The sequence below is a fragment of the Brugia malayi genome (genome assembly GCF_000002995.4).
Source record: "Brugia malayi strain FR3 genome assembly, contig: Bm_v4_Chr1_scaffold_001, whole genome shotgun sequence".
In the NCBI taxonomy this organism is placed as follows: Eukaryota; Metazoa; Nematoda; class Chromadorea; order Rhabditida; family Onchocercidae; genus Brugia; species Brugia malayi.
The window spans coordinates 7,425,305-7,447,138 of record NW_025062475.1 but is presented as its reverse complement, the minus strand read 5'-3'; the positions used below and the strand labels follow the sequence as shown (position 1 = coordinate 7,447,138).

The following is a 21,834-nucleotide window of genomic DNA, read 5'->3' as shown; positions in this document are numbered from 1 at the left end:
TAATGTGAAGAGTTTAGTTATGATACTATTGAAGTTGTAAAGTGTTTACATTTTTGATAAAAATTTTTCCTATCCTCATCTTTAGAAATGCATTTAATGGGTATGGACATTAGCCTATGTGTAATGCTGTAAGAAAGATGTGAGAAAGTGAAGTGAAAATTAGGATAATTTTTTTGAATTTTTCTAGCAAATTTCCGGTGATTCCTACAAGTTTCTGCTAATTACTGCTAAATTTATTAAATTTCAACCCACATTTGACATATAATGTCAAACAAAATTGAAGAACATATAATTTTTTTGGAAAGAAATAAGATTATCTTGTTTTTGTTCATCACATTAGTTAGAGGCCTTCATGATAAGGACAGAATGGTATGTACTATGTTTTGGAGGGAGAGGGTGACAGAATGAGTGCCATTTACTTATTTATCCGGTCATTAGTTGTTGACAACAGAATGATTTATTCTGGGGATGCCTGATTAGTCACAATTTCTTCATCAACTAATGCAAAATATTTGCTTAGTTGGCTATCTAAAATAGACATAGCATGCAAATTACAATGCTTTCGTAATGCTCATCTCGTCCCACCACTGAATTATTTCAACAGGAATAATCACAATGATCATACGTCTTTGAGTAGATATGGTGTTAGGTATGAAAATTTTGAGTAGAAAGTTGAAGTCATATTGATCGGATAGTTTTGCATTATTTTTAAAAAAGCTAAACAGCCTTATTTCTTTAATTGACGAGTTTTGATGAGGCATTTTTATCTTAAGTATGACTAATTTCAACGTTAAGTTTGGGTTTTTACATTTGGATTTGGATATTTTAAATAACAGAAGGCTGTTGTCGCAAATGAACTTCAGATTAGAATTACGATTTTTCAATGGAACTCAGATATCTGTGCTAAGAATGTCATGGAAGATTTGATAATTTATTATTTTGGAAGAGGTTGTTGATCTCAGGAAGATTCATTGAATGTAGATGTAAATATTTGGGATGACAGAGGAGTATAATAATTCCTTTATTAGTAGCAGTAATAGTACAATAACTGATAATAATTCCTTTATTAGTAGCAGCAATAGTACAATAACTGATAGAAAAGGATTTAAGTTGAACTTTCGAAGAAAGTTATATTGGACAAACGATGTGGCTACTACCCACTATTAACTGCTTTATTTTCAGATTGATCAAAAAAAAATTTTTTTCAGAGAACAAAATTTATGAGCAAACTCTTGATTCTTGTCAGTTTTGTATCGAGGCAGTATGTTTTCGAAAGCATTGTATGGTGACATGTGGAAAGAAGGTATGTTCTTTTTTGCCTAAAACTTTATAGCATGTAAAAATAGCAAAAAATAATCATGACTGTATTTAAATACTTATATTTTAGACACTATTCTTAACCAAAAATATTTCACCAGTTTGAAAAATAATATTAATAATCTCAATATTTTAAAACTGAAATCAATGATACTTGTAGCTCAAAACTAAAAAACTGACAGAAATAGTTTTGTAAAGAAAATGATTCAATTTCCAGAGAAATTCTTTCCGAGATTTCATTAAAAAATTTTTTCAAGTAGTGAAAAAGATTTAAACGGTACAGGTTTTTGTTAACATTATATAATTTAGGCCTATCTTTCATCTGTTCCATGGCGACCGTTGATAAAAGAACACTGTTTGATTGTTCCCACTGCTCATTATTCTTCAACTGTGACGCTTGACGAAGATGTTTATGAAGAGATATGGAAATTTAAAAGAGTATGCCCCATTTGATATTTTCTTTTTGTATTCTTCCAATCATATTTGTTCGCATTGGCATTTTCATTTGAATGAAATAGGCTTGCTGGAGAGATACGGAAGACTGATCATTAAGTGTAACAGTGTGAACCACTGTAACAGTGTTAAGCTACTAACACTAAAACGATTGTCTTAGTGTAAGAAGGGATAAACAAATAAAGAACATTTATCAAGGTTAATTAAATTTTCGTCTTAGCTCCAAGATCTGAAAACAATTTTAGCAAGCTTGAATGAATTGCTTTTGCTTTCCAAGCGTAATTTGAGATTTGCAGCAAATGTTTTTCTTTCAGTTTTTTTCTTTTCTTTAGTTTCATAAAAATATGTATTTTTATATCGGAATTATGTGGTAAAGTTTGCTTAAAAAATAGTTTTTAAAAAAAATCAAATAAAATATAACGTTGTTTTATGTTAAGGAAAAATTTTCTCTGGGCACATGTTTTGCCATTGCAGATTTAAATCATAACGCATTGAAATATCCTTTGTATGGTTAGACTACTAAAATTTCCAGAATTCTACACTGAAAAAAGGAATCCCGGAATCGATAGTTTTAAATGTTTCATTAGAGAGAGAATACAGTATGGTATATTAAAAGATAGCACAGAACCTTACATAGTCCAGTATTTTGTTTTGAAAAGAGACTTTCTAGAGATAGTGCAAAACTCTATATTAAAAATAAAAAGTTCTGAGTTCTAAAAATAATCCGGAATTCTGGGTGGAACAAGATAGTGCAGAATTCCATAGTCCAACTTTCATATCAAAAAGAGATAACTATTGGAAGGTAACAAATTAGCAATTGTATAAAGCATCCATTGTCATATTTTTCTTTCACCAATAAAAATAATAAATCGCTATACAGGCTTTAGTTTCAATGTGGCAAGCAAAAGAAATGGATTGTTTATTCGTTGAAACAGCCAAAAATGTGAAACACCGTAAGCACATGTATATTGAATGTATTGCGGTACCGAGCAAAATTGGTGAAGTGGCACCTGTTTATTTCAAGGTTTTTTCGTTAATTAAAATATTAAGTATTCATGTTTTTTTAACCAATCTTTCGTACAGTGGCATTATTAAACATTTATTAGTCATTTAATATGTGATTAACATGCAGGTGGTAAAAGTCATTCCGACGAAATTAGAGACATTCTCTGTTAGATTCAAACACTAATATTTCTAAATATGTTATTTGTAGGAATTCTGTAATGAGTGCTTTCCTGGACATAGCTACTCTATTCGATTATTTGTTTTGATTAGGAGTGAAGTTAAAATATGTTTGGGCATTTAGAACAGTCTTCTAATAATTGTATGTAAATAAGACTACATTTTCGAAAACCCGTCTCTTTATTGATATTTAAAATCAATTCAGAAAGCGATCGATGATAGTGAGAGTGAATGGGTCGATAATAAGAAATTGCTGGATCTTAGTAAACGAGGTGGAAATGTTCGAAAAGTTATTCCCAAAGGATTCTCATATTTTGCTGTCGATTTTGGTTTGCAACCGGGTTATGCGCATGTTATTGAAAATGAAAATCGATTTCCGCAGAATTTTGCCCATGTGCGTTTTTGATTACTATTATAATAAGGAGAAAGAAAGGGATCTCTATCTAGATGAAAACTTCTAGTGAGGATTTTATTTTAACGTAGGAATTCCTCAAATATGCATCCATTTGCATTCAAGGGAAATCGTGTGTTTAAGTTAATTTAAATGCAGGTAAAATTCATGTTAAAGTCAAAGGAGACATTTATTGGTAAGAAAGTGTTATCCATCGATCTAGGATTTGGAAATGTCTTTTACGAAAAGCTGGAAATGAAAATTTAATAAACAGCGTATATTCTTAAATTTCCCCTCTCTTCTTTCATCCATTTTTTCTCTTCTTTCTTAAATGGCATTTAGCCATTGAGTATAGTCCAGATTCTAGTTTACTTGAAAGAGATTTCCCGATTACCTAAAGCAATTGGAACCACTCGAGTTGTAAAAAAATATTTTGAAATCAGAAGGAATGATGTGGGAGTTTTTGGATGATCTAGGAAACATTTCGTTAACAACATTGCTGAATTACAAACAGTGCATTATGTTCGCAAAAACTCATTTTACACAATCGGAATATATGCTTCTATTTGAGGAAATAATCGGTGGTATGATGAATCTGGAAAGAAGGGTATGGAGAATGAATGAAAATTTAATTATGGAAGAGCAACGAGCGAATACTATCGAACTGAAACGTCTGTGGGAACCATTTGATTGGACAAAAGAATCTAAATAATAAGTGACCAATATTTGTATCACGACCTATCAACGTTATCAGGTCCTCGAAGACATAAATTTTATAAAGTCAATTGAAATGATTCGCTGGAACAAAGCGTTGACGCCAGCGAATTTCATTTCATATATGCGTCTTTTTCATATATGCAAGTTTACTATTGTAATTTCATGATGATAAACCTTTTGAAATAGCATTAAATGATTGTCTACTATAAATAATTTGTAGTTGGAGCACAAGTATTTCATTTCGAGTTAGAGCAAATTTTGTACAACACACTTTACATCTAATTAAATGAGACGGATTGATAAATTAATTCTCATATACATCTTGCTCAATTCAGAGTGTATATCTATTCCCAAGTGAATTATCACGAAATATCTTACCGTGCGTGCCATATCTTCATCTCTTATGCCATTTATTGCTTTCCCGGGTTCAGATAGCTCATAGATCTGCTAAAGGACGAATTTTGTTAAGGTGATTCACAACAACGAATAGTTCATGCGGGATGTTAGTTCACATTAATGAATGTTAGTGCTGTGTGATGTTGCAGTCCTCATTTAGGGTAGTAGTTTGCTTTCTTCTAGTTTTATTTCATTTTGGATTGAATTATTGAAATACATATATTAAGGATTGGTCCCTCTCAGTCTTTGTTGTATATCAATTTCTGTTCACAGCTCACGAATTTCAAATACATGGTGGAAAGAGGCATAACTAATATTCTTCCTGGCTTTTCTGTATAGATTAGGATGAATAGAAGGAAAAAAAATGATGAATCCAGGAAATTATGGTAGAGCTCCAGTGTTCTTCATTATTTAACTATTAGAATTTTAGAGCTAGAACGAAAATCGCTGGTTTACTTTACCTCTCAGTAAAAGATGTTTAGACAGACTAAAGATGCAACACTTGTAGTAATTGTCGAAAAATCTATGGAACTGTACACAGCATGTGAAAAAATAGTAGTGAAATGAATAAAATGAGAAAATCCAACACTAACTGATTCGTATTCTACTGCTTTCTATTCTTTCATATTGCTGTTTAAAATTGTTTGAAGAACACTTCGGATTAGAAATGTGATGTACCGTAGGGAGTATGGGAAAACCTTTGCGGATTGCCATATCATTAAATACATTGCATAACAATCCTGATCGTGCCACTACTCGAGCTGCTGCAGTACGTATTGTAAGTTCATATTCTAAAGGATTTATAGTGGGATGTGTTAGTGACGTAGATGCATTTAACAAGTAAGTAGATATGCTTATTTTGTCATAAATTAAGTAATTATAGTTTTTACAATTGTTAAAGAAGGAGTACGTCTCGAAGTTATAAGGTTTCAATAATTCAACGGAGTTTTAGAGTGAGATTTCCAGATCACATGTTATCATAATGCTTTAGCATTGCCTTCTCTTACTGATCAAATTCTATCTGCAGAATGATGAGTATGATGAATTCTATCACGCTCATGCCTATATTGCTCGCAGAACATTAGCACGTGTACCTTTACTAGTGGGAAACAATGCGTACCGAGTTGTTCTTCAACAGGTCAGTCATACCTCGACTTCTTGGTAATATGACTTACTATTATTCCAAGCATAATGAAAATTGTCACCAATGAAATTACTGAATTGGAAGCTTGAATTATATAGGTCATGTTACATCTTAATCTGTTGGTTTAAAGATATGTTGGCTGTTATCTTAGTCTGAATCCATTTCTAAGTAAAAGGATGTAGGTCTGAAAAAAATTGTTCTTTTTCTATCTCATAGTAATGTTGGATAAATTAGCATAAATATGATCGACAAATCCCTTTTACTGGGTCAAATAGTTCAACATTATAAGTCCTTCATTGCTGTTAACAAGTAAGAGCCAGACCACATGAACGGTCGACGTTCTCTCACTTCCAAATGTTTGAAGGAAAAGGGATACAGCGAGTTAGTGAGGAAGCCTTCACAACCTAGCGAAAATTCTCGTGTAGAGTGTCCAGGATTTCGAAAAGTGCACGATCTGGAGCCGCTCAGAGCTACTCCACGTCATAACATAGAAGTTTGTCTTTTATCTCAGGGATATGAAATGTTTCAGTAGGTAAAAACTTTGGGTGATAAATTGTGAGTAAAGATTGTTCTCCATTAAATTGTACAAATTATCTGCATGGAGTGAATGATAGCTTCTTTATGTCAAGAAAATATTCAAAGATATTGGCAAAGCTTTTTATAAGGTATATGGAAAATGATTTGACTGTTTTAACGATAAAAGTAGGCGGATAGATATCTGGTACGATGTTACTTATTCAGTATTCTTCCTAAAGTAATGGAGTTTCTTGTAGATGAATTTGTAGATCTACTCGTTGCCCATTAATATTTAGTTTTTGTAGGTCTGTACCGATGAAGCTTATCTGAAACGACATGAGAAATATGAAAAACAAGAAAAGCTGGTCAAGCGCCGGGACCGCATACGACAACGTGAGGAACAATACCGGTTAGCTGCTCATCTGTTTTTATGTATTTCGGAAATTCAGTTAGTTCATGACATATATGATTTCAATAACGTAGTTCATGTTTATCATAAAGTTGTGTTACATGGCCTCAACTGTTTAGATCTCAAGTGCAGTTTTGACTAGATTCGTCATTTATTTCAGACTCCGTCTCATGAAAGTGGAAAAATCGGATGCTTCACCCGAGCCAAAAATAGAATCAATAGAAGTGGTGGAGAAAAAACCTCGCCTTCGAAAACATTGATTTCTGTTTTAAAATAGAAACCATTTATCAGTTTTTGATTGCTTTATTAATTCTGCCGCAAATGAAGGTTTGGCATGCATAAATGTTTTACTATTGTGTTCAATATCATTTGCACATTTCAGGAAGAATTTTGCTCATTCCCTATTATAAGTTATACTTTTTAATAGTATCGCTTATACGTTTTAAAAGAAGACTCATGACTGACTATTTGAATTGGATGGAAAAGACCTTAATATCTATTCTTTCATCCTATAACCTCTTAGATTAACAGTGAATTCAGTTAGTGGTGCTGACACTAAAGAATTAAATGAGCTTATTTCAGTGATTAAGCTATTAATTCAAGTTGATAGCACTTCAGGTCTGAAAAAAAAAAAAATAAAATAAAACTCCACAAATGATGTTTCAATTTGGAAGTTCCTCAAGTAGAAAACCCAACTTCTATATAGCTGAGCTCATTTTTATTGTTATAGTTTTCTTAGTAAAGCTTTTGGAATTTGTCAAGTTTTTTTAGCAAAGCGTAGATTTGGGATCTGAATGATTAACAGTTCTTTGTCTAGCTGATTTCCTTCGCACTGTTGACGAAGTTAACAGCACTTTACTTAGCTGATCCTCACGACAAGTCCACTCCTTATTGCAAATTGTACGCCTTGTTATAAGTTCATGCTACATAAGAGTCACAACATTTGTCTTAGTTTTTCTGGACAGCATGTGGTATTCACTCCTACTCTACAACTGTCTTCTAATCTTCTCTGCAAAATTTTATTCTCTATTGGGTTTTACAAACCACTTGAATCAGAGCCCGTTTCACGATACCCTATCCCAGATATATGAAGTGATAAATTTTCTGTAATCATAAATAACATTTACTCAACTTTTTTGGAGATTTGATACACAGTTGTTTCGGCAATTTTTTCTTGTTTGTTAACAGTGCTACTGAAACATCGATTGGTTTTTGATTAAGAATGAAATGTTCATAAATATTAATTTTTTTCATTCAGAAGTGAGTGTAGCAGAAAGGAAACTTACACAATGCTGAATGTACTGTGAAAAACAAAACACATCAGCTTTAATGTCATTCAATACAAATAATCCATAAACACGCTAGTTCATATTCAAAGACTGAACCACGTGTGATGCGTAATATGTAACACTGAATACAAGGATTACCTGAACATGCTTATTCCAACGTTCTTTTTTTCAGAGGAAAGAACTTTGCTGTGGTGAATGCTGAAATTTGAATTTAAGCAAGCAATAACGCTCACCTTTTCCTCTTTTCATATAAAATTTTCTCTTTTCAAACCAAAACAAATCCCAGAGCTCTTCTGTTTTTCCTCATCATTCTTTCTTCATCATCAGAATTATTTGTGTTCTTCAAAGTTCTTCATTTCATTTTCTTCATTTATCATCACTTCACTCAAGCGTTTCTGGCTTGCAGCGAACTGCAACAAAAAATTTTTTGGAAAAAAAGGGTATTATCTTTCACAGTGAGACAAGAAAATCAGCAGGAAAACAAATGCACAAACCAAACAATAAATGTAAATAAAAGAAAAAACAACCGCTACTTTACAAAAAAAAAAAAAAAAAAAAAAAAAAAAAAAACATTTGCTTTTGCAGGAAAGGACTCTTTGTAATTAATTAATAATAGTCCCTGTCACGGTCGTAAGATCGAGAACGCCTCCGATGGCGATCATCGTAGTAACGAGGGGATGGACTATGTCTATAACGGTCCCGATATGGTGGCGAATAACGATCATAATCGTCGTAATCATATCCTCTGCAAAAAACCATGAAAATGGCGATGAAAATTTTTAAATTTCACTTCATTTTCAATCAAAAAACACAAATACCTTATGCTTCCCATACTTTACTTATTTGGAATCTATCAACAAACCTGTAATATCTGTTTGGTGGGCTATCTCGATATCGTCTGTAACTACGATATGGAGAAGGACTCCGACGATATGATCGCGGTGGTCCCCGTCGACGGGAATCTACAGCTCCCATATATATGCCAGGTGTCGGTGTATGAGGTCGTTTTGTTATCGAATAATCAATTCGAATTTTGTGGCCGTCAATTTCTGTGCCTGCCACTCGCTCCTTCGCTTCTATGGCATCTTCGATTTTTTTAAAATATACAAAACCGAAACCCCGCGAACGTCCGGTTGGATGGTCAAACACCAATTGAACGTTATCCAAATCTCCATACTGCGAGAATAATTCCTTTAAAAAACGTTTGTATTATTAACGTTTATAAAAAACGTCTGTACTCTGTACTGCCCGACTTCCTGAAAATTTTTACAAGAAGTCGAAAATTTCCAGAAAGCCTCTCCGATCTTATGACGCTAGCAATATGATATTGTAAATTTTCTTCAGTTCAATTTAACTTTAGTCATAATTGCCTTAATGAATGACCTAATAGCTTTAATGAGATATCAGTACAATTCATTTGAAAACTCAAACAGTAATTAACACCTCCTGCAAACGCATTCTACATCAAACGGTGGTTAAGAATATACCGCTGTTGGTGCGTTTCTATTTGAGAAAACGAGAATGCTTGTTCTTTTTCAGGAGATGAGTTTGGGTGACGAAAACAATCTTTTGTTCCTTATAGCGAATGAAAAATTTTCGAAAAACACATACTTTGAGGTCACGTTCTGTTGTGTAAAGAGACAAGCCAAAAACGCCGAGACATCGAGACGGTTCTGGCTCATCTCGTCGAGAAAATGTGTATCTGCGATCATCATAACTACTGCGGCGATATCGTGGAGATCGCGAACGACGACTTGATCTAAATGTATTTGATGGTGGAAAGTTTGGGTAACTGAAATAAGAGATGCTTTTTAATTCAGAAATCAGTCAGATAATTTAATTTTATATGTATTAATATATATCTTCTTTCCCAAATATATATTCTTATTTCCAACAACAAAAATAATCAACTGTATGCGATTACCTTAAACGACTTTTCGAACGACTACGAGAGCATGAACTCGATTGTCTGCGATCACTGCAAAGTAGCCAAGCTGATATAAAAATAAAAGACAATTGAATAAGATTTAGGAAAAGAAAGCAAATTAATTATACTTTGAGCATTTTAAATGATCATTTATAAAATACAATTAAACATGATTAAAGGACCGTGAACGAGATCTAGATGCCTCCGATGGAGATCTTGAACGCGAATCTTCATCACTTCTTTCAACAACATCGCCACTTTTGCGTTCCTAAAATTTGCAGAACTGAAAATTTCCCGTGAAAACAACATTACTGAATATCAGAAATGCACCTTTCCAGGTGAGAAACTACATATAAACTACATTACCGTCGTGCATTATTAACTCATGAAATAAATTATTATAATTCTCCATCAATCTATCCGCTTATTGATTCATCGATTAGTTTCAACCCTTCTTCTTTCTTTGATATAGTCAATTAGCATGCATTAGATTCAGTATATTAGTCCTGCATATGTTAAATACTAGAGAAATACAGCATTATAGATGAATTTGTATTGATATCTGTTAATTCTTACAGATTACGTTGCATACTACCAGAATCTCAACAACGTATAAAATAAAAGCTACAAGATCCACAGAAGAATGAATTTTACACTAAAATATAACTTACATCACTTGCTTTTTCGCCATTACTTTTGCTTTCCGAAGATTTACTACTTTCCTTCCACATGTTATTTCTCCTAAAAAAGAGTACATTTCCTAAAAAATGTTAGATCAAAGTAACACAAGCAAACAAAAGAATCGGGAATGCGGCATCAACTGCCTACGAATAAGTACTCTTTTGCGATAAAACTATCTGCTGTCAAAACTAATAGTTTACAAAAATTTTTATTGAATTCAACGAAAAAAAAAAAAGAAAAAAGTGAAACAATTAAGATTCATCAGTGAAAATTCCATTTACAACAAATTTAACCGATATATCTGTTCGATACATTTACATTATTTAAAATTCATTTTCCCAAGAAAAACGCAATTAATCAAAAATGATTGGTGATCACCATGTTGCTTCTGTTATACTGAGTAGAAATATCATACGGTGATCACTAGACAAAGTGTCTTTCATCTCAGTGTGTTCCAAAAATAAATGAAAGAGAAAATGTAAAAAAGCTATGCTATTTTCGGAACTACTTTTTCATTTTCTTTTTCACTGCCAATTTCTTTAAAGCTTTCAAAGCTGAAAGCTTATCAAGTCCGACTTCTAAATTCTTTTTCACATTTAATTCTTCCTTGAGTTGCTTGTAATTGAAATAATTATTTTTTGGTGGTCGCGCCCCTAGTTTCATGGCTAATCGAGCTCTAGCCTCACCGCGTTCCTTTGCATCATCACATTCGTCAGCGGCAAATCTCTCTACCTGGAAATCATCACGATTAGAAATCAAAACGTATCAATTTTGACTCAAAAAACTTATTAAAGTAAAGAAATACCAAAACTTTAATAAAGCAAACCACGATGTCTTCTTAAAAATTTAAAAGTCCGAGAAAATATTATTGCCAACTACAACATAGTAAAATACGTGTAAGAACCACCGAGAACCTACTTAGCTGATGGACTATATTGAGTTGAGTGAAACTGCTAAAATTATTGGATGATCTAACCGTAAGCACCAAGAAGCTCTTCCAGTAAAAACGATGAGCTGTACTCAAAGGCTGGAACTATTCTTTATGCAAATATTATCCGATATTTGAACTTACATCGAAGGTTACTTTCTTCAGGAACACAGCATTTGACAACTCCTTTCCATTCCTCAACTTTGTTTTCAGCATTGTTTTCCGGATCGACTTCTGTTCTTTCTTACGTTGTCCCGATAACGTGCATGGTACTATCTGAACAATTTGCAATTTTTAATTTCTTGAAAATTTGATCGTAATCTGCTCTTTACTATATTAGCTACCCAACTGCCATTACACTACATCGCAACCGTGTAAAATGAGGTAACATTTAAATGTTACTGACTCGAAAGTTCCGTATGGAAAGAAATCTCTTAGAAGTTCTACGAAAAATTCAAAAAACTTCACAGTATGCATCCAAGATCATCTCCTCATTGCATTTCTCAAAAACTCAATTTTTGGAAAATGAACTTTTAGATAAATATGACCACGAATAAATACCCGCATCCCTTGATCTATATCTTTTTCCAGAAATTTAGTTGCACAGAATGCAGCTGATCCACTTGGCAAGGAATCCATCATCTCATCCAAGGTCCTCGACTTTCCTCCAAGTACATCCTTTTGACCATCGATGCTCCAGTCGTCCATCTAAATACGCCTCAATTATTTTCCTTTTCAAACATCAGGTAAGCTCATCCATCTTTAGCAATTCGAACTTCTACTTGTCACGTGTATGAGTTTTTTCGCCGACTGGCGAGGCTCACTAGTAGTACAATTCTACGTCAATTCATTTCTTACTTTCATATATCACGAAATCTTACTCATTTCCGTATGTCATGTCTGCTTTCCCTGCAGCACGGCTATTTCGATGGATGCAGAATGCCTATCAGCATGAAGCCAAAAATAGCTGGATACAAAAATACCTTTGCTTGACTTATCCAGCAATACATGCTACCTCAACTAGAATATTGATAATTGATAGGTTGATGGGCAATTCCTCTTGGCATCTTATTTACAATTATTTAAAACGATTTATCCTTTTGTTTTGTTTGTCTGAGATCATACTTCATTTTAACACCCAATCCACTCTGTTCTGAATAATTTTTTCTATTCTTCTCCACAAGATTATTTCTGAATCAACAAGAATTCGTCAAGTGATCTTGTTCTACTTAATTGTAAAGCTCGTGTGATGTCGTTCATCTGCATCTTATTTGAAACTTTCAGTAAATGTTTCCAACAACAGAGTACGCTCGGAAGACCATTCGTGCATGACTTTGTTACAGACGGCTATTTTTCATTCCTAAGAGAACTATTTGTGAAGAAGGTGTAATGACTCAAAGCTAAGCTTTATAAAATCACTGACATGACGTATTGATTAATTTATATCCCAACATGCTCATTTTCTCGCAGAAATAATACCTTACCTAGTCCGCACACCTATACATCCACCCTTGATATCCTTGTATTTATTTCAACAGGGATGAGGCGTTGGAGTTGCACAACGATCCCTTGGCATCGTCCCATACCATGCACAGCTTATAGAATAAAGCCATCGATTCATTGGGACAGCGGATCGTGCGTGCTCTCCATTGGAACGGTTTCCGGTGAGTCGGTTGGCAGTGCTGGTGGTCGGTGAGCGCGGGGCGGTAGTGGAGGTTGTTTGAGGTGGACGTTATTTCACGTGTGTGACGCGAGACAATTACTGGACTTACGTGGAACGATAAGCAGACGCATACAAATTGGAGTAAACCGAATGTGGATGAATGCTCGATATTTCATTCGAATTACTCGTTTTGTTGGTTGCAATTAATACTATCATTTTTATCATTATAATATGATGTATAATTCACAAATTATTGATTTCATAATATGGAGCTTATCAATTATGATGTTAAAAGGTTGTTAGCATGATTCTCAGACGTGATTATATGCAACAAAGTCGATAGGTTATTGGAAGAAATAAGAAGTTGACAATGTTGAATGGGGTACTTGAAGTGTAATCAAGAGATCAGGCTGCTGGAAAACGAACTGCGATGAACTTTGTGCAGATAATTATGCTTCCATATTAGTAGCCGTATGATTCTTGAGTGTTAAGATTTTGAAATAGTTTAGTGGAAGTGGCCATTTCGGTATTAAAATATGTTGTTAAGTATACAACATATTTTAAGATGCAATACTTTTTTTTTCTTAATATTTAGAGCTCTTAAATTGTGTGGCAGGACGGTTTCTTCCACTGCTACTAAATCGCATAAGCCAATCTTGTTAGTGTTACATGGAATTGGTAGCAGTGAATACTGTATGTTTGCATTTAGCAAAATTGTTACTTGGTGGGATAAAGTTTGGATCGTTGCATTATAATAATAGTACTGCACTCGCTTGTTAGTGATCCATTTCTTTAATTCCAAAAATTTGATAGTTTCAACAGTATGGTAACTTTTTGTATACAAGAACGCATCACAAAGGTAATATCACTTATCTGTTATCAAGTGTGTCCGAAGATGTGGCTAGGACTTATGACTTTTTACGCCGGCATAGATATTGGATTTGTGCCCGAACCAAGACATTTGGACATTCGCTAGCTATTCGTTCAGTGAAATTTGAAGCTGTTGTGGGTCACTTAAGGTGTTTCCCCTTCATACATTGTTTCATGTTTTAGTGTTTTTACCGAAATGACTTGCATCTTGCAATGGTTATAAGAAAAAAAGGTTGTTGAACTGATTGTGGTAATTCTGCTAGATTCCTTTTTTATGTTTTATATTGCTGACATAAAATCACATTTTTCTACAGATTAGCATCATCGAAAGAACGGATTAGTCAGGCTGAACTTCTGGATGTCTTCCGCGACTGGATATCTTTTCATGGCATAGTTATTGTTAGGTTTTATAACCTTCAGTTTATTCTTTGTATTATATGAATGGCTGGTAGGTGTCATTCGGGAAATAATTTGTGAGTTCTGTTCTCCCCTGAGCAGTGGAACAAGTTTTACAAAAATGTAAACGCTGCGTATATGAATCGTTATGTTCCTGTTTGAAGCGATGAACTGATAAAGTATGTTGTCTCTGCATCATGTATTGACTGATCCATTGCTCAATATGTAGTCTTCAGCTGATTTCACTCGCTAAAACCGTTTGCAGAAATCAGGTTTCATCAAAGCATCCTAACTATGTAAGAGAGATAATGTGCGGGATGTTGAAGAAAGGAAATTGATATACTTTATTGCTGGCTGCTATCTTCAAAACTGCTTAAACAGATACCGGGAGCTTGGCAGTTGCAACGATGTTTTGTGTAAAGCGAAGGGAATGTACGACGTGTTATGTGTTACGTGTTTTGACGTAATTAGTCTTCGGAGTGGGACTGTTCTTGATAAGCAGATCCAGGAGCACCAGTTACTAGTAGCATTGAAAATGTAAAGAATTGTGCCACATCAGGAAATTGGATTACACCGTTTGGTTTCTAGTAGATTCAACGAATATCATTTCTAAAAAAAAGCGCATCTTTGAAGATCTGAGAACTAAAATTTGAGCAGATGGTTGTGGGTACTTCGGTTCTTTCCTGGCAATTGCTTTGTGTTGGGATGAGTTATTCTAGTTCTATTTTTTCTGACAATGTGTTGTTCCGATCCGTGAAGGAATCTGAGTGAAGGTGGAGTGGTTGTGTTATGCTTAAATTTCAAGTAGGTGATTAAATGAAGTCTGAATCTTTATGTTGATGATATATAATCTTAATGCACGTTATTCCGCGACGAATAGTAAGACTTGCTAACTACTTCCCGGTCAACAAAAACAGCATTTTTTCTAGGTGTTTTAGGTTGTAATCACGAGGAATAGCATTTGTTGTTAACAGTTATGGCGAAAAATGCTGAAGAAGCTGCGCTTGAATATAGGTTGTTTGTCTTTACCAAAATTCATTTAGGGAACTGTGTTTTAACAGATTTTGATAACGTTGTTTGATACAAATATAGCTTTTCATATTTCATTGTATTTTTTACTGCAATTATTTAGAAATATTTTGAGTCTTTTATCACTGCCGAAGATGGAATATATTAAAGAAATCTTTGCTTGTCGAGATTAAAAAAATCAGATTTGTTTGTTTTGCACTTCTCCACCAGCGTTTTTTATAGACAAGCATTGGATGATTTAAAAGACAATAATAAAATGCAGATTAATTTGATGACTATCCTTGCCGATGATTATAATTCATTTTCCAAGGAAATTGTCGCTGTTATTGCTCAACAGATTATGAAAGTAAGTGATTTCGTTTGGTTCAACAATACAAAAATTGTTTACAAAGTCTTTCTGCATGTTTTTGAAACGTGCTTTATTATTAGGTTAATAACTCGTAAACTCATAAGAAGCGTATCATTTGAGTAAAGCATTTCACTCTGACCTATAAAGTAGTATACAACACTCTGATGCAATAAATCATAGAAAATTGACAATTTCTAACATGATTAGTAACCATATAATTTTAGGTTATACCACCTCAGAAATTGGCTGTGATGTATGTTATGGATTCAATATTGAAAAATGTAACTGGTGCTGGTAACTACAAAGAACATATTGAAAAAATTGTTTACAAAGTCTTTCTGCATGTTTTTGAAACGGCTAGTTCTTTTTTTGTCTTCATAGCATGTGTTAAAGTGTGCTTATTTTAATAGACCACTTTCTGCATAAAAAAAAAAAAAAAAAAGGTATAAAGTGATACTTTGTTTTTAGGGTGATGAAAGGACACGTTTGGCACTACATAAACTCAGACAGACTTGGACAGGAATATTTCAACGTTCAACGTTGTATAAAATAGATTTGGCTGTAAATGCAATTGATCCAGCTTGGCCGATCGTTACTCCTCAACCAGTTAACACTCCGGTACCTGGATCTAGGCCACAACCTGTTGTAATGACGTCTCACCAACCTCGAGCAGCAGCAAAAGTTCATGTCAATCCACACTTTTTGCAGAAAAATTCTGTTACATCTACGTCTGCTACTACTACTACTACTACTACTACTGCTACTACCACTACTATTATTACTACTGCTACTACTACTACTACTACCAGTGCTACTGTTGACAACAAATTGGTACATGATTTAATAATAATACATTGTTTATTATTGCAACGAAATGATTTTGTGTGTTGTCCATATTACAGTTATATCATTTCCAAACTTCTGTGGAAATCAATTTCATTACTTAAAAATAAATATTGTAATGGGTGTCTCATACATCTCAGTTAATGCTTGTTCCCATTCTCCCCAAGAGAAATTACTGTGTGTTATTTACAACTAGCATCAGTCGTCATCTTTTTGCGAAGAGGTTGTTTCTTCTGGTTTGAAAAAAAAATTGGCATATCTTCTTTTAGCCGTTGGTTTGACGGTACTAGTTTTATCGCGCAAAATCGTTGATTTAATTTGATAGTGGATTTGATGGTGTTTTGTCGCGCTTGTTCTTCACCTCTGCACTTATGTCGTCCAGCTTTTCTGGATAACTGTCTTTTCTAGGCGAGGCTCCCCAGAAAAGTTAGTTGTTCCGAAAGTGCATTTTTAAGAAAATATGAGTAGGTGTGTCTTCGATGGAAATGAGTTATAAGTGCACACATCCAGTCAGTGTTCGGTGACAAGAATATCGAGGAGAACAGCAGCAAGTCAAAGGTAGTTTTTTTTTTTTTATTTTGTTGTCTTCCTAATGATTTTATTTCAGCAAATGAACTGTGAGAAGAAAAAGATAGGTTTGGATCCGAGATTGATGAAACATTCTGATGGAGCGACAAATACCAGACCAATGCCATTAGTTGCATCTCATCCGGCAAATGCCATCGTCAAGCAGGAGCCTATGTAAATTTTTTTTAGTGGTTTTAAAGTCCATGTTAATATCGTCTCACCAGTTCCAGATTGCATGACTCAATATGACATTTTTGCTTTTGAGATGAAGGCATCATTTTTTATCTTCCTCTTCATGATCGTATTAGTCAGCGATTCTTCCTCAAAAGTAACCACGGGAGAATCATTGGATAATTTTTCCATGAGACTAATTTACAGAACTTTGTGCTTCGTTCATGCAGTAACGTATGATAATCTTGAATCATACACCAATGCTCCGATCGGATATTTAGGACTAGATTAGGAAAGCTCTATATGCACTGGGATTTTAACAGATATATAATACGATTATTTGGAATTTACAGCTGTTTTTATTCTTGGAGGCATAGAATTATCAGTGTTACAATTTTCATATAACTGATTTAATCAACTATTAATCTCTTCAAAACTTCCTTATTTTTCCAACTCTTTTCTGCTCATTAGGTTTCCAATAATAAGATACTATAGTGTTATTTTCGTGTATTGCAGCGACAGCAGTGATGTTGATGAAAGATTAAATACACAACAAACTGGGAACCTCTTGGATAGTACAAGTGCTCGGAGTTTTGTACACAGGTGATTTCCACTTTATTACATGAAAAAATTGACTAGCTACACGGATGTCGCTATGGCAATCTGCAAATATAATACAAATATAATACATTGGTGACTATTGCTCGCTTTACAATCTGAAAAGGAGTGAAATAAAAAGAAGACAAACAAAAGAAAAAAATGAAGGCGGAAAATAACGTTGGCCTGAAAAGTTGAAAATTGTTAGTTAGCAGATTGTTTATTGTCAGTTCTGCCCCTAATGTACATGGAATTAATCAGATTTTCAGAAAGTGAAATGGAAGCTATCGGATATAGCACGGTGAACTGTCTAATATAAAACTCTTGTTTGCGGCTATCTTGTATTATTCAGAAAATATCTAAAACTTTCTTTAAACACTGTAACTTATATTCAAACCCAAATTTTTTGGAGTTTTGTGTTTTTACGCTTTGTTATCTTCACTTTTATCTTTACAAAACATTATTTTCTTATAGTTATAAATTTAAAAGAATGAAGTCAGTTGATTGAATTTTTATCATCGTTCTTGATTGGCTTTGAGTCCTATAAAATTTGGTTTGCCCATCCAATTTTTCCCAAATAAGTGTATTTTCGTGATTTTTCAGAAAAGAACATGAATTCGGTAGACGTTCACCAAACGATATAAAACGTAAGTCTCCACCATGTATCTCTGATGTGGAAACTATGGAGAAGAAACCTCGAATACGTACTCCACCTCATGAAAGAGATCGTCGTACGAATTCGCCTTCAACATCTTCCGCCATAATACGCCCAACAAATGATCTCGGTTCTCATGCTTTCATTACCACGGCACGACGCGCACAAGTGCCCTCCAGTACAAACATGTTGACAGCACCGCCTACTCAAGTTATGGTACCAGTCTCCGGACCAGTAATTTTGCCTGCAATTCCATCTACCTCTGGCCCACTACGATTTCTACCACCTATAATGCCAGCGGTACCTTTACCAATGCCAGTTCCCAATATGGCTTCGATTCTAGCAGGTTCTCCTGTCATTTCTGCCTCCACAAATCACCAAGATTTAACACGAACCGATTCAAACCGTGTACCACCAATCATCAATAACGAAACTCCAAAGCTGGAAGGTATTCCGGCAAATAACAGAATATTTGTGGATGGTCGAGCCTACGAAGTTTCATATATTAATGACGTTCCAGTTATTGAAAGGAATGGCTTGCCGCATAGGTTTGTGTTTTCAGCATTTTTCTAAGATTAAATTTAAGTTGGAACATTTTGATTCGAAATGTGGTCTGAGGTCTGACGCTTTTAATTTAGGATCTATTTTACGGGTGTGCCACGAAATGTTATCATTGATGGTGTCGCTTATCAACTAGCATTTGGTGAAGAGAAAAGAGTAATAATTGACGGTGAAGAACACGTTTTAAGGTAAATGTACGGGTAATTTTGTTACCATAATAGGTTAAAACTGCGTTTTGTCCAGCAGAGTTAAATTATCCTATATACAGTTGAATGGATGTTGTCTTTCCATTTGTCGCTAAAAAATCGCGTGCATATCGTTTTGTTATCTGCAGTTTACTTAGTGATTGAATTTGCGGGTTGTTTATAAAGAAGAAGCCCTTCTGATTCTCATATATATTATAGATTTGGTGCTCCATCACGTGAACTGTATATGGGAACTTATCCATTCAAGGGTGCATTTGGTGGTCCACCGATTTTTGCTACGATTAACGGAGTACGCCATGAAATAAGGTATATAATGTAGTTATTCCTTAAAATTGGATTTTCGAATAAAAGTTCTCTGTGTGTTGTTTATAGCATGTTATTGCAGATTGGGTGGTCCTCCACCAGAAGTTAAAATTGAACCTGATCCATGTTATGAACTACTACGATATATGCCTCGTATAGGTGCTGAAACGTCGAACAAAACTGCAGGTTTTCAGTGCTTCCTGTTTTCTTTACATCTTTTTGGTTTGAGGAGGAAAAAATTGACATAATTGTTCCATGCTCTGGTTTCCTAATTTTTGGACCAAGTATAAGACCCCTTTCACTTGCTTTGATAATTCTCAGCTTTAATTTTTTAGCCTCAAGTGGAACCGAACCTCACGCAGCGGTTGATGTTAAAGGTTTGCTTGCCAAACTGCAGCGTACCGGAATACTTTCTGCTTTGAATGTGAATAGCAGAAGAGATGAAACAGGAGGAGGAGATTCACCTAATCGATCTGTTACACCACCTATTCCTTCTGAACATCGTGGTGAGGTAACCGAAAGACTGCCGAGACCGCCAACTGATCTTAAATCTTTCTCGATGCGTGCTCTCAGAATGTTGGTTTGCTAATTCTCTGTTAATTTTTGTTGAGTTTGAATGATTATGAATCTTAAATAAAGTTAAAAAATAAATTGCTGTGAAAATGTCTGAGCACTTTGTTTCAGACGGTATACGTCTGTGGTGGAAAGCCTTCATCAGAAAAGACGTCTTTGTCCTAATTGCGGTTTACGCTTTAGTGAGCTTAAGGGTGAAAGGTACCAGCAGCATCTTGACTGGCATTTTCGTGAAAATCTAAAGTCAAATGAAAGTTCACGTTGCCGTGAGTGGTACTTGCCGGTTGATGTAGGTTTTTTGCAATTGCTTGTAGATTTCATCTAATCCATGACTTTTCGATCGCACTTATGTTCATTTTCATTTTATAAGTGATTTTATGCGATATCATTTAACATAGGGACATACGCGATTCTGGAGTTTTTTTTTTTTACCGATAAAAATAGGTATTCAGAGAATGAAAGTGATGCCGGTTTTATGTCCTTTTTTAGGAATGGTATGAATTTAGTGAACAAGAGGAATTATCAGCATCGACATCAGCAACTCGTCTTGCTGGTAAACAAACCGCTTTTCTTGCAATAAGATTTCTTACAGTTTTTCCATTACAATTTTAAGAATGAGAAATATATTTTATTAGTAATTATTAACTGTCCTTTTTTTTTTGCACCATTAGCAAAAAATTTTAATCAAAACCTTTTCAATAATTTTCTTTACAGGTGCTGGGTCTAATGATGCAGCAAAAGATGCAAATAGAGGGACATATAGCATACCATCTGACTCAGTTCCATCTAAGGTAGTTATTTTGGTCGAGATTTGTCCAATTTTCTTTTATTCAGATTTGAAGAGAATTGTGACAGTTTACAATAAATTTTGGTCCAATTGGAATTTTCAGGAATGTGGTGTATGTAAAGAAAAATTTGAAGAATATTGGGATGAAGATGATGACATATGGAAACTTCGGGACTGTATGCTTGGCCAGGATGGCAGAGTAAGACTCATCTGTTATTACTGAAAATTAATGTTTGAATTTTGTAGAAGTTAATTCTTCTTTCTTTTAGTTTCATTTGTCAATAAAAGGATTGCAGTCAGTTATTCGCATTGTGTTTCTTGCAGATATTCCACCCAGGTTGTATACTGGATGCATCAGTCATCCGAATACCAGAAGATGATAGCCCGAGTGAAGAAGAGCAAAATGATAAGTTGTCATTCCTGAAATCTTTGAAATTAAAAAAAGATTTTCCTTCTCTGGATAGTTGATCAGCACTTACACATATATGTACAGAACGTAACACAGGCATACATGCGTTTGTGACATGCAATACAATAATTTTTTCGAAGTTTTCTTCCAGGTTTGAAGATTTGGAGCATTTACTATTTCATTATTTTTAATGGTCATGAGGAAAAATAAAATTTCTTTTTCGTGTCGTTGTTGCATCGTATTATTTTTTAACTTATAATAATTGTTTTGTTTCTGAAAGTGTTCTGATCAATTCTTAAGTTTTTCTTTCGCTTTATTGAATGTTTGCAGTTTTTTTTTTTTTTTTTTTTTTTTTTATAAAAAATAAATTTTAATGAAAGGAGGCCAGCATTATGTTATGCAGGAAAAGTTATGAATTGATTGTAATTCAGTAAAGTTACTTATGGAGTTTTATTGTATTGCAAGTGCTCGTGATGCTAATGAAAATGTGGATTGCGGTCTTTAT

The 21,834-nt window shown here is 34.2% G+C and overlaps 5 protein-coding genes across 10 annotated transcripts; 4 read left to right on the top strand and 1 right to left on the bottom strand.

Moving 5' to 3' along the window:
- Nucleotides 1–1,282: 1,282 nt before the first annotated feature.
- Nucleotides 1,283–4,055, top strand: Bm1771 (Uncharacterized protein; the record flags this gene model as incomplete). The annotated part of the gene is made up of 5 exons (XM_001900321.1): nucleotides 1,283–1,303; nucleotides 1,627–1,755; nucleotides 2,651–2,794; nucleotides 3,158–3,346; nucleotides 3,915–4,055. 5 exons carry the CDS (start codon nucleotides 1,283–1,285, stop codon nucleotides 4,053–4,055), a joined length of 624 nt encoding a protein of 207 aa, XP_001900356.1.
- Nucleotides 4,056–5,144: 1,089 nt separating this feature from the next.
- On the top strand, nucleotides 5,145–6,785 carry Bm10684 (Uncharacterized protein; the record flags this gene model as incomplete). Its single annotated transcript, XM_001900322.2, has 5 exons — nucleotides 5,145–5,234; nucleotides 5,484–5,594; nucleotides 5,965–6,093; nucleotides 6,422–6,525; nucleotides 6,686–6,785. 5 exons carry the CDS (start codon nucleotides 5,145–5,147, stop codon nucleotides 6,783–6,785), a joined length of 534 nt encoding a protein of 177 aa, XP_001900357.1.
- Nucleotides 6,786–8,420: 1,635 nt separating this feature from the next.
- On the bottom strand, nucleotides 8,421–12,360 carry Bma-rsp-8 (Uncharacterized protein; the record flags this gene model as incomplete). 4 transcript variants are annotated; one of them, XM_043076941.1, is made up of 10 exons in its annotated part: nucleotides 8,421–8,559; nucleotides 8,677–9,005; nucleotides 9,426–9,573; nucleotides 9,739–9,792; nucleotides 9,924–10,009; nucleotides 10,413–10,482; nucleotides 10,931–11,154; nucleotides 11,495–11,626; nucleotides 11,912–12,058; nucleotides 12,334–12,360. In XM_043076941.1, the coding sequence occupies 10 exons, from the start codon at nucleotides 12,358–12,360 to the stop codon at nucleotides 8,421–8,423; spliced, it is 1,356 nt and encodes a 451-aa protein (XP_042932875.1). The 4 variants fall into 4 exon arrangements, with proteins under 4 accessions (XP_042932875.1, XP_042932876.1, XP_042932877.1 ...); XM_043076942.1 differs by lacking the exon at nucleotides 12,334–12,360; XM_043076943.1 differs by lacking the exons at nucleotides 11,495–11,626; nucleotides 11,912–12,058; nucleotides 12,334–12,360 and having other exon boundaries at nucleotides 10,931–11,085.
- A 919-nt stretch (nucleotides 12,361–13,279) lies between these two features.
- Bm606 (Uncharacterized protein) lies at nucleotides 13,280–14,820 on the top strand (the record flags this gene model as incomplete). The annotated part of the gene is made up of 5 exons (XM_043076940.1): nucleotides 13,280–13,311; nucleotides 13,630–13,706; nucleotides 13,873–14,032; nucleotides 14,198–14,287; nucleotides 14,679–14,820. The coding sequence occupies 5 exons, from the start codon at nucleotides 13,280–13,282 to the stop codon at nucleotides 14,818–14,820; spliced, it is 501 nt and encodes a 166-aa protein (XP_042932874.1).
- Nucleotides 14,821–15,255: 435 nt separating this feature from the next.
- Nucleotides 15,256–21,388, top strand: Bma-pcf-11 (Uncharacterized protein; the record flags this gene model as incomplete). 3 transcript variants are annotated; one of them, XM_043076937.1, is made up of 16 exons in its annotated part: nucleotides 15,256–15,293; nucleotides 15,531–15,654; nucleotides 15,882–16,013; nucleotides 16,126–16,488; nucleotides 17,108–17,241; nucleotides 17,755–17,841; nucleotides 18,439–19,038; nucleotides 19,129–19,239; nucleotides 19,456–19,563; nucleotides 19,643–19,746; nucleotides 19,896–20,136; nucleotides 20,245–20,422; nucleotides 20,623–20,686; nucleotides 20,848–20,924; nucleotides 21,024–21,119; nucleotides 21,245–21,388. In XM_043076937.1, 16 exons carry the CDS (start codon nucleotides 15,256–15,258, stop codon nucleotides 21,386–21,388), a joined length of 2,601 nt encoding a protein of 866 aa, XP_042932871.1. The 3 variants fall into 3 exon arrangements, with proteins under 3 accessions (XP_042932871.1, XP_042932872.1, XP_042932873.1); XM_043076938.1 differs by lacking the exon at nucleotides 15,256–15,293 and having other exon boundaries at nucleotides 15,565–15,654; XM_043076939.1 differs by lacking the exons at nucleotides 15,256–15,293; nucleotides 15,531–15,654; nucleotides 15,882–16,013; nucleotides 16,126–16,488 and having other exon boundaries at nucleotides 17,111–17,241.
- Between the last annotated feature and the right edge of the window lie 446 nt (nucleotides 21,389–21,834).